This window comes from Schistocerca nitens, chromosome 1 (assembly GCF_023898315.1).
Source record: "Schistocerca nitens isolate TAMUIC-IGC-003100 chromosome 1, iqSchNite1.1, whole genome shotgun sequence".
Taxonomy (NCBI): domain Eukaryota; kingdom Metazoa; phylum Arthropoda; class Insecta; order Orthoptera; family Acrididae; genus Schistocerca; species Schistocerca nitens.
Window position 1 is genome coordinate 496,608,858 of NC_064614.1, and position 17,374 is coordinate 496,626,231.

Consider the following 17,374-nt stretch of genomic DNA (forward strand, 5'->3'; position numbering starts at 1 on the left):
CTGCCGTCCGCACCCGTTTTGGCCGTCCTCAATGGTTGTGGTCATCATCTGAGGTGTTTCAAACCCGATCTGAGATGTTGGCGAGCGCGGACCACAGACGGAACACTCGACTCGGCGCAGACCAATTAGGGAACGCCCAGCTCCATCCAGGCATAAATACTGGACTCAATCGACCCAAGGACCAGTCTCAGGTAGCACATGAAGAAGACAGAGAGGCACACTGTGGAAATATCGTGTGAGAATGACGCGAACATCCGGCTGGATTCCCGAATACCCAAGATGTCAACAGATCGTTGGGAAAGCATGAAGAATTATACTTATATACTGTTAAGCCTGTTGATCAAAGCCAGAGCACTGGCATTCTTTTGACACAGCACCATTATTCAACACGGCCCCTCAACTGAATAGTCTATTTCATAGATGTCTTTAACATCAATACCTCCATACTACTTTTTTATATTTTTTATTTTGACTAGTAGACCACAGGCTACATGAAGGCTCTGAAGTTAAAACACTAACTGCAGTCAAAAAACTGCATACTAAGAAAACTAGCATGGGATACAGATGAGACTCCTACAATGCTAACTTATGCAAGCTGCCAATGGGTGCGGTTTACAGTTACCTTCCTCTTACCTGCTATGAAAAGCTGAGTGTGTATCTGTGACTAGTGTTTGTAGGATGTAGTGTTGTGTTCGTTGTTTAAGTTGAAGTGAAGGAAGAGGGTGAAACATAGCACCAACACAAAGTGAAACCTCGGAAACTATCTACAAGGAAAGCTTTTGAAGCTGCACATGAACTAAAGTTTTGACATTATGACTGACCATTTTAAATGAAGTACGTTTTGTCATTGTGAGGGTACACATGTATTTAACATATATGTCCCTTTGTATCCTCAGCAGTCTTCTATGACTGAGCAAGTGCAGGTATTTTGGACTAGGTTTGGCCAACTTATAACTAGCGTTTGTTACTTGACATAATGACATAAAGCTCTTTTCGTTTGCTGAGAATCTGTACAGTTGAGGTACTCCTGGAGCATCATGCAGTGATGCCGGGTCTCCTTACTTTGTGCTTTTGTCATATACAGTGCTTCCTCTGAACTTTCAACACTGTGCACCACTTCACTTCATGGAACACTCCTGGAGAAGTTCTTTGGCAAGGGGCTTCCCAACTATCAAAGAAAAGATAGAAGATTCAATGTAAAACATTTCAGTCAATTCACAACTGAGAACATCTTGGTTTTGTTAATGGAGTAATTGGAAGTTCAAAGATTGATACATACATAATAAATGTCATTGTTCAGTACTTGGACTTTCTATCAGTAGCTGGGAAATATTGCAAGAAGAGTTTTTTGAGATTTTGCAGGTTTGTCTGATCAGCGCTGGGGCTTAACTGCAAGAAGTTGTACTTCATCACCATAAACCCTCTCATCACACACTGATGACAGAAAACATTATAACCACTGCCCACTGTCAGGATGAAGGATGCCTTGTAGCATTCAGGACACACAATGCTGTAAGGAAAGTATAATAGTGGAGCAGAGAAGAATGGGGAATGATTTTAGTCTCGGTAAGGGCCACAACTTGGGAAATCCACTGATGTAAGTGACTTTGACAAAGGGCAGATTGTTATGGTCCGATGCCTCGGAATCGGCATCTCGGAAACAGCGAAACTGGTGAGCTGTTGGTGTGCTACTATTGGGAGGAGCCACAAAAATTGGTTGAAAGACAATGATACGACCAGTAGCCAACAAGCTTTTGGATGTCCACAAATGGAGAGGTGAGAGGCTCGGCCTCTCTGTGAAGCAGAAGAGGCTGCAATCTCTGGCAGATCTCATGACTGAAAACAACAATGGTGTTCCAGAGCATACCATTCAGCACACACTGTTGAATGTGGGACTCTGCAGTTGGTGACTCCTACACAGTCTCATGTGGATGCACAACATTGTCAATTATGATTGCGGCGGGCACAAGAACATCAAGACTGGACAATGATCAATGGAAATCAGACACTTAGTTGGATGAACCATGTTTCTTGTTACACCAGGCCAATGGTAATGTCTGGATTTGGCATCATCAAGGCTGCTCGAAACATGCATCATGCAATAAACACAAGCTGGTGGCAATAGTATTATGCTATGGCTGACATTCACCAGGGCTTTCAAGATACCTGTGTTAGTAGTCAAGAGTACCATGATGGCTGTGGACTATGTGAACATTATTGCCAATCACGTGCATCCCTTCATGCTTGATGTTTTACCTCACAGTGATGGCATATTCCAGCAGAATAGCAGTCCATATCACAATGCTAGACTCACATTACAGTAGTTTGACGAGTGTTATAATGAGCTCATGTTGATGTTTCAGCCACCAAATTCGCCTAATCTTAATCCAATGGAGCATATTTGGGATGCTGTCAGCAACAATCTCAGCACTGACACTCCCAAACCATGTGCCAATAATTTTAGGGAATTCAGCAACTTGTGCATGGACACTTAAAGTGCGCGTCATTTATGTTGGCGGCTGAGTTTAGGTTCGTTCTGCGCATCTGACATCACAAAACACAGTCAGCCAATGAACAGAGAACGACGTTGCAAGATCTCGATTGCAGTGCAGAGCATGGACGAGTGTCTTCAGTTTTAGAAACGTTCAGTCATAAATAAAGTAATAGAACAAAAGCAATGTCTTGATAGCAGACTTTCTTTTATAGAAAGTTTGGAAAAGCATTCTTTATACCAATTGCTTCATATTCTATTGATTAATTAAACCAAACAAGCAATAAGACTCCTAATTCAGGCGATAGCAAGGAAAGGTGTTTGTATCAATCTCACGAATCGCTTTTTCGCAATAAAGAACAGCGGTAATTGTTTATTTCCTATTCTACTTCGACAAAGCGTGAGTAATTCATAGTCATACCAACAGCGTTTGTCAGTATTTTGCGTGACGTGTTAGAGTCCTCATGGAATTCTGTAAGCAGCCGAGCTGCGTTAGGGGAACAGTTAAGGTGTTGGGCTTCTACGCGAAAGGTTACGAGTTCAAACCTTGTGCGGTGCTTAATATTTTCATTATTTAAAAACAATATCATAGTGCCTTACTTCATGAATTATATTCGTTTGAATGCAATTTTTTAAAATTTCTAGTGCTTTGTCTCTTCTTTAACCCTTTCGCTGCTGCAGACACGCGCTCCTCGCATTCCGTGCTGTGCGCGATTTTGTCATCACTGCACTGCTCGCCTGTGCAGACACATGGTGTTCCCACTGCTTTGACACACTTATCATTCGATTTCACAAAAACTATTTGGCCCAAAAATTTGATTTTTACACGTCTTCTTGACTGATACCTTCCCCCGATAAATGATTAAATTTTATTTCGATGTTCAACGCAGTTATTATGCAGCATTTTAATGTAGTAAACCATTGCACGAAATTTTGAAGAGTTTGCAGAGGTAGAAGTCCATAGCGTATACTTTCCGTATGGTCGATTTTAGTTGCCACAATGTTGAGAATGAAATGTGGACAAGATACCTAAATTTCATATAAAATTTACTGTATAACAATATCTCATTTAAGTACCACATAGGTGTCGTATGTAATATTGAGAAATATTCCGTCTTTCGCGACTGTAATAAAAGTTTTATTTACACCGGACGCGTTTGGCTTTATTTTAAAGCACTTCAATCAATGAAAGGTATGGCACATACACAATGGTACTTATGTTCTCTTTCTTGTTTTTGTTCCACAGTCGCAGTTTTATCAATGGTACTGAAACATATTCCTCTTCTGCAACTGTAACAAGCGACTTATTTAGACCAGACGCGTTTCTCTCTTTTGAAGCATCTTCAGTGGACAGTATTTTGTCTCCTCCATTGCCAAGTCACCTTTCGTAGTTTTGTGCTGTGTAATACAATATTCAACGTTTGTGTTGGCTGATCAGTACTTTAGCAAATAAATGATGTTCGTGTGTGCCACACACAAAAAATTATATTTGACATAGCTCAGAGCACTTCACTGATAGACGGTATATTCAAGTCCTAATGTTTTTGTAAGTCCACAGTTTTGTTTAATGTATTTTGTCTGCTTCCTTTTGATTGATTGAAGTGCTTTAAAATAAAGCCAAACGTGCTCAGTGTAAATAAAACTTTTGTTACAGTCGCGAAAGACGGAATATTTCTCAATATTACATACGACACCTATGTGGTACTTAAATGAGATATTATTATACAGTAAATTTTATATGAAATTTAGGTATCTTGTGCACATTTCATTCTCAACATTGTGGCAACTAAAATCGACCATACGGAAAGTATACTCTATGGACTTTTACCTGTGCAAACTCTTCAAAATTTCGTGCAATGGTTTACTATATTTAATGCTGTATAATAACTGCGTTGAACATCAAAACAAAATTAAGTCATTTATCGGGGGAAGCTACCAGTCAAGAAGATGTGTAAAAATCTAATTTTTGAGTCAAATAGTTTTTGTGGAATCGAATGATAAGAGTGTCAAAGCAGTCGGAACACGATGTGTCTGCACAGGCGAGCAGTGCAGTGACAAAATCGCGCACAGCGTGGAATGCAGGGAGCACGTCTTTGTAGCAGCGAAAGGGTTAATGCGGCCGTGGTGGCTTTACTTCATGAACTGCGCGCTCCCCCCTAAACGTAAGCTTGCGAACCATGCTATACTATGGCGCTGCTTCTATTGGCGCGTGCGTCGTGTGCAACTGGCAACGCAGCAATCTCCCACGTCTGGGCGGGCATGCACGAGCATCCAAGATAAAAGAATTGAACTATAGTGCCACATATCTCTGGAAATCTGCCAACAACTTGTCAAATTCAAACCACACATAACTGCTGCCATATTGTATTCCAAAGTTGAAACAATACACTATAAAGAGATAGTTATAATGGTTTGGCTTTCAGTGTCTCTGGTCTTAAAACAGCATAACAAAATCTAAGAGACAGCAAAACAACTGCCTGCACAGTTTACAACTGCCTTCTGAGTTGCAGTTTCCTGACAAACAGTGTATCTGTGACTGAGAGCAGGTGGTCCATAAGCTAGATATCTGCAGCTGCTGATAACCATTCCCATTATGTATTTTGCTATTGCGAATGAGATTTTTTTTAGCTCTATATCTCTAGATTCAGAACCTTTGCAATTAAGTGTACATGACACTACCACTAATCACATTACTGGGGCTAAGCACAACCTCGTTCGATAATATGTAAATGTTTATGGAATAAGTATATTCTTATTTCCTGAAAATGATTAAATTTTGAACACTAATGTATGCACTTAAGTGGATTACTTCACCATACATTCTCAGATCTTCTAGACATAGAAACATATATGAAAACCAACTAAAATTATTTAACAACACAAACCGTTATCCATGTCTCCATCAGAATCTGCACTTTCAGGCTCCAGCATACTATTCCTTCCTCCTAGGACAGAGCAGGAAAAACATTGTCACTTTGTCAACTTACTCCCTTGTTAACAAATATTAAAACTTCTACATAACTAGTTTTCAAATAATTTTGTTATGTTTAAAAAAAAAAACTGCTTCTTACAAGCACCAAAAATTTACTTTCAATATCTGAGTAACAGATTACATAAAACCAAAAGATTGAATCACTACATTTAATTTATGAAATTTTAACATTTTAACATGTATCTAAACCCAAAGTCAGTCTTATAATCAATAATTTTTATGTTGCATTACAAGGTTAATTGGTGAGTCATTATCACAAAAAAAACTGTTTCCATTGTCATTCTATAAGCCTTTGACAGAACAGTTATTCTCAAAAAAATCATCTTAGCTCAATTTTTCTTGATTTCCTAACCTTTTTTAAAAATAGGATTAACGTTTTAAATGTAAGATGGTCTCTATTATATCTTGCTTAACTTTTTTACACATTACTTAAAAGTCTATGCTGTATATGACACCTAAATGCCACAATTAAGCTGAAGCAGATACACACCACTTTGCCAAACAGTAATGCAGCAAACAATGTGTCATCACTGATTGCCACAGATATCACAAAAAGCTTCTTCCTAAAAACTGACACTACATGTGCGAGTTCTGTTAACAGAATCAGATTTACAGGGAAGGTGGAGGGGGGGCAGGGGGGGGGGATTTAATGGGAGGGTTTACAGCAAATTTTATAACACAGGCTGCAACACAGACGAAACAAAAACATTATGCTTGTTACAGTCCACAACATCAGACAAAAAGTTTCCCGAAACAGGATGGCCAAACTATTAAAATGAAGATTTCATGTACCCAGGCCACATTTAGATACCATCTTCAAACATACAAAAATTTGAGAAAGGTACACAAGGAAAGAAATTACAGAGGTTCAAGCACTACAACAGGTATGCAAGTTGACAACTAATATGTGGCATTTAACACAAAATTTTGATGGACGATTGGATCACTTTCTGTACAGTTCACTACCATTTAACAATGGAAGTACCTGATTAAGTACCAACTGGACTCTTTGCTCCTCATATACAAACAGGGCAAAGACCACTGTTCAGAGACAAATTTCATAGGTGTGAAGAATAAACTAAATGACAATGACAATAATACTTCCGTTTTCTAAAGAGGAAGTACATATAGGTACTCCTAGACGAAAAATAAGAAAAACTTCGAGTTTTGATAGCCGACCATAGTTTCACAAAATTAAGGATTAAATAGCACCCTGTATGATTGATATATTAAGTAAGGTGTTTGGATGGAGGCAGAGCTGATTATCAGCAAAAAAGGCTGATAAACAGATCCTGTTGTCACTAAACTGTACAAACCTATCTGTCAGCTGAATACTGGGAAACATACAGGAGCATCTCCTACATGACAAACGAATAGGGCTTATTAAATTCAGAAAAAAATCATCAAAAATTCTGCTAACCAGTCAGTCAATGCAAACTGTAAATTATGACGATATTTATGCTGTGGACATCAATATCGAATTTGCTAGGGCTTTTGATGAGTTCTAGTACTCCCTTTCATTCGTGAGGCTTAGGAAGCTGAAGATCACTAAAAGTTTATATGGCTGCTTCAGACTGTACTACTGTTGTAGAGTAGGAATGAAGACATCTGATATGACAAGCTCTTATCTGAGATATACAACTTATATATGTGAACGAGTATCGAAGGTAATGTACAAATCAACCAGCATTGAAACTAAAATTTACCGATACATATTGTAAAACTTTTATCATTAGACCATACTCACCTCTGTCGTTGACTTCGGCGTAAGTGGGTGGGCGTTCAAATTTCAGCAGATGAGACCCACTTAAATTCTCCGAAGGATGCACCACAGAGTTCTTATAAGGATCGCCGGTGCCTACAGGACAATGTCCGTAGAAGGACCGTTAGTGATATTTAGAAATTGGAATACAGCTTATCAATTTACAGATCACGACAAGAGGGTGTGGAAAACTGGCCTAAAAAAACAAAGTTGAGAAAATTACAGAAGTAACCGGCCAAGGGGCGAGTCACAGACAGTGGCTAGGAACAAATTGTGTGACAGAGGACAGAGGAAGCTACACATCTATGGTAGCACAGATACACGGAGAATGTTTACAATATTCCACAAAATGTGGAGAAATAAGTTGCCTTATTTCTTTAAAAGTGACAAATCACATGCCCACAGGAAATAGACTGTATGTCAATTATCTTTGCAAAATCGATAAAAGAAGCAATAACAGATGATCTGAGGAGAAATCTAAACACCTGAACATGTAGTACTTCGGAGCCTTGGTCATAAGGTCATTGGACTATGAAGAGAGTTAGTTTCTGGGGTTCTGGTGATTACAGCACATACGTTATGACACATGTACAGTCCTGGATAGATTAGCGACACACATTCCACAACAGTGCCATAAAAACACCTGAATTTTCAAACATGAGGAAAAGCAGAAACTTAGCAATGGCTATCAGCACTTCAATATTCAAAGCTATGTTACCAAAAAATAAACTTGAAGAAAATACAGCCAATACCTAATTTTGTCTTGCTATTGTCAGCACCAGTCTTCACAAGCACAACGTTCACAGGATGCACAAAGACTCCTGGCTCCCAAGTTCCTCAAAATACTAGCAGTTCACGCAGATTGTATATTTCAGAAGTGGAGCTTTTGCAACATATGCTCCCATCGCAGGGAGGAAAGATATCAGGTTGTCGATCATCATCATCATCATCATCATCATCATCATCATCATCATCATCATCATCATCTGAAGTCCCAGGCAATGAAGAGGATGGCAGTTGTATCAAATGGACAACACACAACTCATAATCAACCTTAAGATTGGTTTGGAAATCTGCAGAATGATAGTCAAACCAACTTTTAGTGGCAGGGATGCTGCAGCACTTGAGGTGTGGAGCACTGGACCATGACTGGGTGGTGTGTACTTTACATGTACGTACTTTATATCAGAACAAAGTTGTAGCAGTTAACATCTGTCATTACTACATTAATTCTTTACTCTGGCAATTTCTCTTTAATTGAGGTAATTTTGCAGTTTTCTATTCTTAGTATATTATACTTTCCTTTCCATTCGTCCAACACGAATGATTTCTATTAAACCAGAAACAAAAAAATAAAATAAAATAAAAAGAGAAGAAGAAGTAGTACAGTATTAGAACCATAAAGCCAAAACAAGCAACATCAACATCACTGGTTCAAAGAGAATGATCACAGGAAGTTCCTGAATGGGTGAACACAAAAAAAACTATAATGGTGTTGCAATGTTAAATAATGAGTTTAAAAAAGCATAACAAAGTACATTAAAAGCTTGCTGCTAATGGAACAAATGAATCAGAAAATACCTAATCATTTGTTTCGTGCCTCTATAGGGTATACAGGGTGGATAAAATAAAAATGGCCCAGAAATAATTTGGAAGACTGACGTGGAAATTCCTCTTATTAATGAACAGGGGAACTGCCCATCACATAAAATGCAGAATCTGTAATTTTGATGCAGCGATCAGTTGCTGTCACATGTCTAGGCATCCAGATTTCCCCTCATGCTTTGCCCTGAGTACTTCACTGTGTCGTTAAATTTGAGTGAGAGAGAAGAGCGGACACATATGGTGAATAGCTGAATGCAACACAAAATGCTGTCCATGATACAAAAGCACATGTTCACTGGTGAGTGTAACGTGAAGCATAATTTGTGGAAAATTTGTGCAGAACTATTTTTGAGAAAGGATTTTTTTTTTTTTTTTGCAAAACCGCCACCAAAGTCTGCAATATAAAGATTAGAGGCTAAATGATGTGAAATGGACTCTGTAACGAATAATAACCTTAATCAGAAAAAGAGTTCAAACATCAGAAAACATTGTTGAGTCTTAGTGTAAATTTTTCCCAAGACAGTTGCAATTTGCCCATCTGTAGTAGTAGTAGTAGTAGTAGTAGTAGTACTAGTAGTAGTATTTGTTGTTAGTCTTACAGAGTGCTCAGTGGTTGAGATCGTTAAAACCCAAGCACAAACAGAAGAAGAGCATATAAAATAACACACAAAGTACATTAATATTAGTCAAACAAAACACCAACAACAATAATAATAATTATAAAAGATCTACAAAGGGGTACTAAAGAGTACATATACCAGTATATCACAAACACTACACATACTAGGTCCTCTAGCTAACGAAAGAATCTATATATCAAATGACACTGCCTATAAAGAAACATGTTAAAGTCTGACCACATTACCTGACTGGTTGAAAGCAGGTCATCATGGTTAAGTCAGTAGCTTCATGAAACACAGCTTGTTACTCCTTATTTTCACCAATTTATTTCTTACTGATGTGTGACCCCACGTCTCAGTAATGAGATCTGTCACTGCCTTTAAGGAGATGGTACATTGTACCACAGTGTGAATTATATATGTTACAATGGCAGCTGCATTTGCTAATGAGTTTTTCAAAGATGGTCTACATCCTTAGCTATCTTCTAGAATGACACACCTTCCCTAACCCAAGTATGCTAATAAAGTAATTATAGTGTCTAACTTGTTTTTTTACTGAGTACACGCTACACACAACCATCTCTGTAATCAGGTCGTTAACACATGCCTCTGTGGTGGCACTCTTAGGACGTAATCCAATTCAAATTCCAATGAAGAATTTTCACTGCCAGTATTTGGCTGACAAGGGAAGGTGAGGTAGTGGCATGAAGTTCCTGATCACCAGACTTTGTGTCAACGTCCTGAATATAATTCCAAACATCTCTTCAGTCCATCATGAAGTGAGATCATTCTACATGCGCACAAGCACGCACACGTGTGTGCGCACACGTGTGTGCGCACGCGCAGACGCGCACGCACGCACGCACGCACGCACGCACACACACACACACACACACACACACACACACACACACACACACACACACTTTTAGTTCCCTACACTCAACAGATATACTTAACGGAAAAGGTGCTAATGTGCACAAAGGAAAGAGAAACCTTCAAATTATGTGCCTGAACCTACCATTCAGGGTATTCCAGTGAACCATGTCATATGATTTTATCTTTAAATACAACCCTCGCCAATCTGACCTGTCTCTCCTCAAAGGCACACTCCACCAATCACAGGATGTAATAATGAGTGAACAAGGAGTAACACTCCTTTATACAAATAAACCCATGGCCTATCTGGCAGAACCTTATAAGGGCCTTTAACTAATGTTATAGTGAAGACTGCCTGGGACTGAGTTGAATGGAACCAGGTCACTAATGAGTCTCAGAATGAAAGCAACAGCCTTCTATATTGGAGTTGGTAAACAGAGATGCTTCCTCCCGAAAGAAGGTCGCAGTTGGCAGAAATCAAGAAGATCAGTACAGCAAGAGTTATGCCACCTGTTGGTGTGGTTAGAATTACTAACAGCTGCAGTATAGTGATGTGAAAGTAATGGAATACTACCACATTACAATAAAAGTACTGATTGTACTACTGAGGAACAGCATGGTGATTAAGGGAGGTTTGCTTGTGGCTTGCAGTAGTAACTCCACAGATATATTCTGTCACTATCTGCACTATGCCACTCTAGTTTGTCTTGAGGCTACTGTTTCTCATTATTCCACATGAAAATAAACAGCGAACTGTGACTGGGTCACGGGCCTCTTGGATTAAAGGTAACAGTGGGCAAAGCTAGCAAGTGGCACTCTCTGTTGGGATAGCAGCCAATCTTTCTGTAAGGTTCAAACAAATGCAGAAGGTGAAGGAAAGATTAGAGTTTGACATCCCATTGACAACAAGGTCATAAGAGAGAGAGCACAAGCTCAGATTGTCTTGTAAGGATGGAGAAGAAAATGGGCCATGTCCTTTCAGCAGAATCATCCTGCAAATTTGCCTGGAGTGACTTACGGGAATCATGGAAAACCTAAATCTGGATGGCCAGAGGTGGATTTGAGCCACGTCCTCCCACATGCGAGTCCAGGTGTGCCATCGACTGTGTTACCTCACTCAGTGCAGATGTGTCTTCTGGTGAAGGTGACACGAGGCTCCTAGGGAAATTGAAGGCAGGTCAGTTAGGTAGGCCAGTGTCCACTCTCTGAGCTTGCTAGGGGTCTCATTCCCCATGTTGAGAACACTTTGCTGACTGTTATGGAGTCTCCTGGGTGCACCCAGCTGCATATCATGGCTCACATGAGCAACTACATTTGCCACTTAGGTTTTGAGGCTTTTTTGTTCCTACGCATGGCTGGTTGCATTGGTAAAGACAGCTAACCTTGCAATAGGGACAGAAGCTGTGTTAGCATTTTCCAGCACTGAAAATGCCTTGCAAAGAATAAAGGCGAAATGCGTGTGGCACGAAAATTGTGTTTCCTTCAGTTGTAGTTAGACGGTCCAAAAAGTAAAATTTATCAATATACCATAATATTACACACAACTGAGGAAGACAGGACTACAAAAGTCAAAGATGTTGTTCCCATAACTAACTGTGGTTTTCTCATGTGGAGCTGAATGATTTCTTGGCCTCTGCTAGTGGGTGGGAAATTGTAGGACTCGTGCCCCTCAATAGGCCAAGTGAGCACTACACACAGGAAGCAGCTACTAGGGTAGCAGAGCACATGTGAAATGCATTTGCTCGTGTTTTTAGGATTCAAAAATCTTCACAGGGCCAGTAAATTACATTCTGATTTCAGAAGATGAAGAAATCGATCCCTATAATGCCCACATAGTGCTAAGGACAGAAAGGTGGATGAAACTGGAGGTTAATAGAAAAGGAATTCTCAATTCTGACTGGAATGTTTATCACAAAATTGCATGGGACTGGTAATGGAGGCATCAATCATCAAGCAGCAATCGGTATTGTAATTTTAAACTGCCGAAGCTGCATTGGTAAAGTACCGGAACTTCAAGCGCTGATAGAAAGCACCAAAGCTGAAATCATTATAGGTACGGAAAGCTGGCTGAGGCCAGAGATAAATTCTGCCAAAATTTTTACAGAGGCACAGACGGTGTTTAGAAAGGATAGATTACATGCAACCGGTGGTGGCGTATTTGTCTAGCAGTTTATCCTGTAGTGAAATAGAAGTGGATAGTTCATGTGAATTATTATGGGTGGAGGTTATACTCAACAACTCAGCTAAGTTAATAATTGGCTCCTTTTTCCGGCCTCCTGACTCAGCAGCATTAGTGGCAGAACAACTGAGAGAAAATCTGGAATACATTTCACATAAATTTCCTCAGCATGTTATAGTCTTAGGTGGAGATTTCAATTTACCAGATATAGACTGGGACATTCAGATGTTTAGGACGGGTAGCAGGGACAGAGCATCGAGTCACATTACACTGAGTGCACAATGCAAAAATTACCGTGAGCAATTAAACAGAGAACCGACTCATGGAGATAACGTCTTGGACCTACTGATGACAAACAGACCCGAACTTTTTGACTCTGTAAGCGCAGAACAGGGAATCAGTGATCATAAGGCCAATTGCAGCATCCCTGAATATGGAAGTCAATAGGAATACAAAAAAAGGGAGGAAGGTTTATCTGTTTAGCAAGAGTAATAGGAGGCAGATTTCAGACTACCTAACAGATCAAAACGAAAATTTCTGTTCTGACACTGACCATGTTGAGCGTTTGGAAAAATTTCAAGGCAATCGTAAAACGCGTTTTAGACAGGTATGAGCCGAGTAAAACTGTGAGGAACGGGAAAAACCCACCGTGGTTCAACAACAAAGTTACGAAACTACTGCGAAAGCAAAGAGAGCTTCACTGCAAATTTAAATGCAGGCAAAACCTCTCAGACAAACAGAAGCTAAACAATGTCAAAGTTAGCATAAGGAGGGCTATGCGTGAAGCATTCAGTGAAATCGAAAGTAAAATTCTATGTACCGACTTGACAGAAAATCCTAGGAAGTTCTGGTCTTACGTTAAATCAGTAAGTGGATCGAAACAGCATATCCAGAGACTCTGGGATGATGATGGCATTGAAACAGAGGATGACACGTGTAAAGCTGAAATACTAAACACCTTTTTCCAAAGCTGTTTCACAGAGGAAGACCACACTGCAGTTCCTTCTCTAAATCCTCGCACAAACGAAAAAAATGGCTGACATCGAAATAAGTGTCAAAGGAATAGAAAAGCAACTGAAATCACTCAACAGAGAAAAGTCCACTGGACCTGATGGGATACCAATTCGATTCTAAACAGAGTACGCGAAAGAATTTGCCCCCCTTCTAACAGCCGTGTACCGCAAGTCTCTAGAGGAATGGAAGGTTCCAAATGATTGGAAAAGAGCACAGGTAGTCCCAGTCTTCAAGAAGGGTCTCGAGCAGATGCGCAAAACTATAGGCCTATATCTCTGACATCGATCTGTTGTAGAATTTTAGAACATGGTTTTTGCTCGCGTATCATGTCATTTCTGGAAACCCAGAATCTACTCTGTAGGAATCAACATGGATTCCAGAAACAGCGATCGTGTGAGACCCAACTCACTTTATTTGTTCATGAGACCCAGAAAATATTAGATACAGGCTCCCAGGTAGATGCCATTTTCCTTGACTTCCAGTAGGCGTTCGATACAGTTCCGCACTGTCGCCTGACAAACAAAGTAAGAGCCTACGGAATATCAGACCAGCTGTGTGGCTCGAGTGAAGAGTTTTTAGCAAACAGAACACAGCATGTTGTTCTCAGTGAAGAGACGTCTACAGACGTTAAAGCAACCTCTGGTGTGCCACAGGGGAGTGTTATGGGACCATTACTTTTCACAATATATATAAATGACCTAGTAGATAGTGTCCGAAGTTCCATGCGGCTTTTCACGGATGATGCTGTAGTATACAGAGAAGTTGCAGCATTAGAAAATTGCAGCAAAATGCAGGAAGATCTGCAGCGGATAGGCACTTGGTGCAGGGAGTGGCAACTGACCCTTAACATAGACAAATGTAATGTATTGCGAATACATAGGAAGAAGGATCCTTTAGTGTATGATTATATGATAGCGGAACAAACAGTGGTAGCAGTTACTTTTGTAAAATATCTGGGAGTATGCGTACGGAACGATTTGAAGTGGAATGATCATATAAAATTAATTGTTGGTAATGCGGGTGCCAGGTTGAGATTCTTTGGGAGAGTCCTTAGAAGATGTAGTCCATCAACAAGGGAGGTGTCTTACAAAACACTCGTTCGACCTATACTTGAGTATTGCTCATCAGTGTGGGATCCGTACCGGGTCAGGTTGACGGAGGAGGTAGAGAAGATCCAAAGAAGAGCGGCACTTCGTCACAGGGTTATTTGGTAAGCGTGATAGCGTTACGGAGATGTTTAGCAACCTCAAGTGGCAGACTCTGCAAGAAAGGCGCTCTGCATCACGGTATAACTTACTGTCCAGGTTTCGAGAGGGTGCGTTTCTGGATGAGGTATCGAATATATTGCTTCCCCCTACTTATACCTCCCGAGGAGATCACAAATGTAAAATTAGAGAGATTCGAGTGTGCATGGAGGCTTTCTGGCAGTCGTTCTTCCCGTGAACCATACGCGACAACAGGAAAGGGAGGTAATGACAGTGGCACATAAAGTGCCCTCCGCCACACACAGTTGGGTGGCTTGCGGAGTATAAATATAGATGTAGATGTAAATCCTCGTTGCCACAAATAATACAACAATATCTAGTAAGATTAAAACAGATTTCAAATACAAAATAAATTGGGTTGGTGTAATGTTTCACACAAAATGTGCTGGCCATATACAGTATTAGGGGGAGATTCGAGATTACCAGATAAACACCGGGAGACTCAAGTGATTAAGACAGGTAGCGGGGACAAGGAATTGTGTATAACTATTTTGTATGACCCATCCAAAAATTATCTTTAGCAGTTAATCAGATAAACAACTCATGAGAGTAGTATCTCACATCATCTGGTTACAAATAGGACCAAACATTTCAGCTCTGTTAACAGAGCCGAGAATCACTGATCATAAAGCCACGATAGGTATTAACAGATATGTAATGAAAGGTAGAAGATATTTCTGCTTAAGAAGTGCAACAAGAAACATACTTCATTTCACATGAGTCACCAATGTCTTTGAGGCTGAAAATGTTGGATATAAATGGACAATGTTTAAGAATATTGCACAATATGCCATACAAAGTTATGTGCTGAGCTAAGTTACAGAAAATGGGAAAGACCGCACCACGGTTCAACAGGCATGTTAAAAAGCTGCTCAGAAAGCAAACTGGGAATCACTGCAGATTTAAACATAACCACAGCCTTGTAGACAAACAAAAACTGAATGCAGCTAAAATTAGTAGAAGACAGTCATATGTGAAGGGTCCAGTGAATTCAAAAGTAACATTCCATCCACTGTTATGGAAGAAAAGCCAAAGAAGTTTTGGTCTTATGTTAAATCAGTAAAAAGCTGCCTGTACAGACAGTTACAATAATGGCACTGAAAATGAGGATAATAAAGAGAAGGCTCAAATACTGGATTCCATTTTCAAACATTGTTTCACCGAGGAAGATTGTACCGCATACTCTCCTCTCAATTGCTGCACAAAGGCCAGAAACACTGATATTAAATATGTGTCTGCAGGATAGAAAATAAACCAAAATCACTTGACAGAGAAAAGGAACTGAGCCTGATGAGATACCTATGCAATTTTCAATACAGACCTTGTTCCTCTTCTAGCGGCTGTCTACTATCAGTCGCCGGAGAAATGTAATATTCCAAATGATTTGAAAAATGTGCAGGTCATTCCCATTTGTAAAAGGTGTCATCGAACAAACACAACTATAGGCCCATATCGCTGACATCAGACTGTTAATAGAACTTTGGAACATGTTTTAAAATTATATATTATGACCTTCCTGGAGACTGAAAAATCTCCTTTGTAGGGCCAACATGAATTCCACTAACAACAAAGACATCCAAGAGGCAGTATATCCTGCACCGTGGATGGTTCCATGTTCTTTGCCTCTGGAAGGCGTTCAATACAGTCCCATGCTGTTGCCTAATGAACAAGACAGGTTTGCAGAGTATCAGAAAACCTTTAGAATTGGACTGAGGAATTCCTAGCAAATAGAGCACGTCATGTCATTCTCAATGGAAAGAAATTTTCAGACATACATACTCTGTGTGTGTGTGTGTGTGTGTGTGTGTGTGTGTGTGTGTGTGTGTAATGACTCAACTGCCAAACAGTTCTCTGGAAGCAATCAAACCCATTAAATACATGGGAGTATGTGTAAAGATCAATTTAAAGAGGAATGACCATGTGAAACTAAATGCAGAAAAGGCAGATATCTGTTGATATTTACTGGAAGAATCTTCAGAACACACAGTCCACCTACACAGGTGTCGTCTTACAAAATCCTCATTCAACCAGCACTCGAGTACTCCATCAGACCGAGACCCTTGCCCGATAGGATGCACAAGGGAAACAGAGAAAATCCAAAGAAGGGCAGTGCATTTTGTCACTAGTTCGTTTAGCAGACACATAAGCATCACGTGGATGTTTATTCAACTCCAGTGGCAGATGCTAAAAGAGAGGTGTTTTGCATCATGCTATGGTTTACTGTTGAATTTTGAGCATGTACATTCATAGAAGAGTCAATCAATATACTATATTCTTCTATGTATGTCTTGTAAAAAGATCACAGAGATAAAATTACATTGATTCAAGCTCAAGGAGAGACTTATCAACAATTATTCTTCCTGTACATCATTCACACCTGTAACTGGGCAGAGTGGCTTTGTAGAGCGTGGATGCATTATGTCATAGTGCACACACCCTACCTTATCCAGAAATACTTGTAAGGCTTTATGAAACATTCCAAAAATATAGCATGTGTTTGTTATTCCTAAAATTAGAAATGTACTGTAGAGGTTAAACCATTGTTTTCAACTGTCAGCATTTGGCTC

At 39.8% G+C, this 17,374-nt stretch overlaps 1 protein-coding gene across 3 annotated transcripts in view; it reads right to left on the reverse strand.

The window, feature by feature from the left end:
* The window catches only part of LOC126252725 (afadin-like), a 96,829-nt gene that overhangs the window by 27,493 nt on the left and 51,962 nt on the right, over positions 1-17,374 (reverse strand). For 2 of the 3 annotated variants that reach the window (XM_049953631.1, XM_049953645.1), the window contains exons 3-4: positions 7,231-7,341; positions 5,377-5,436 (exon numbers count right to left, since the gene is read on the reverse strand). In XM_049953631.1, coding sequence (XP_049809588.1) covers positions 5,377-5,436; positions 7,231-7,341 — 171 coding nt within the window. The remainder of the gene's footprint in view (positions 1-5,376; positions 5,437-7,230; positions 7,342-17,374) is intronic. The other variant, XM_049953637.1, reaches the window with a different exon arrangement.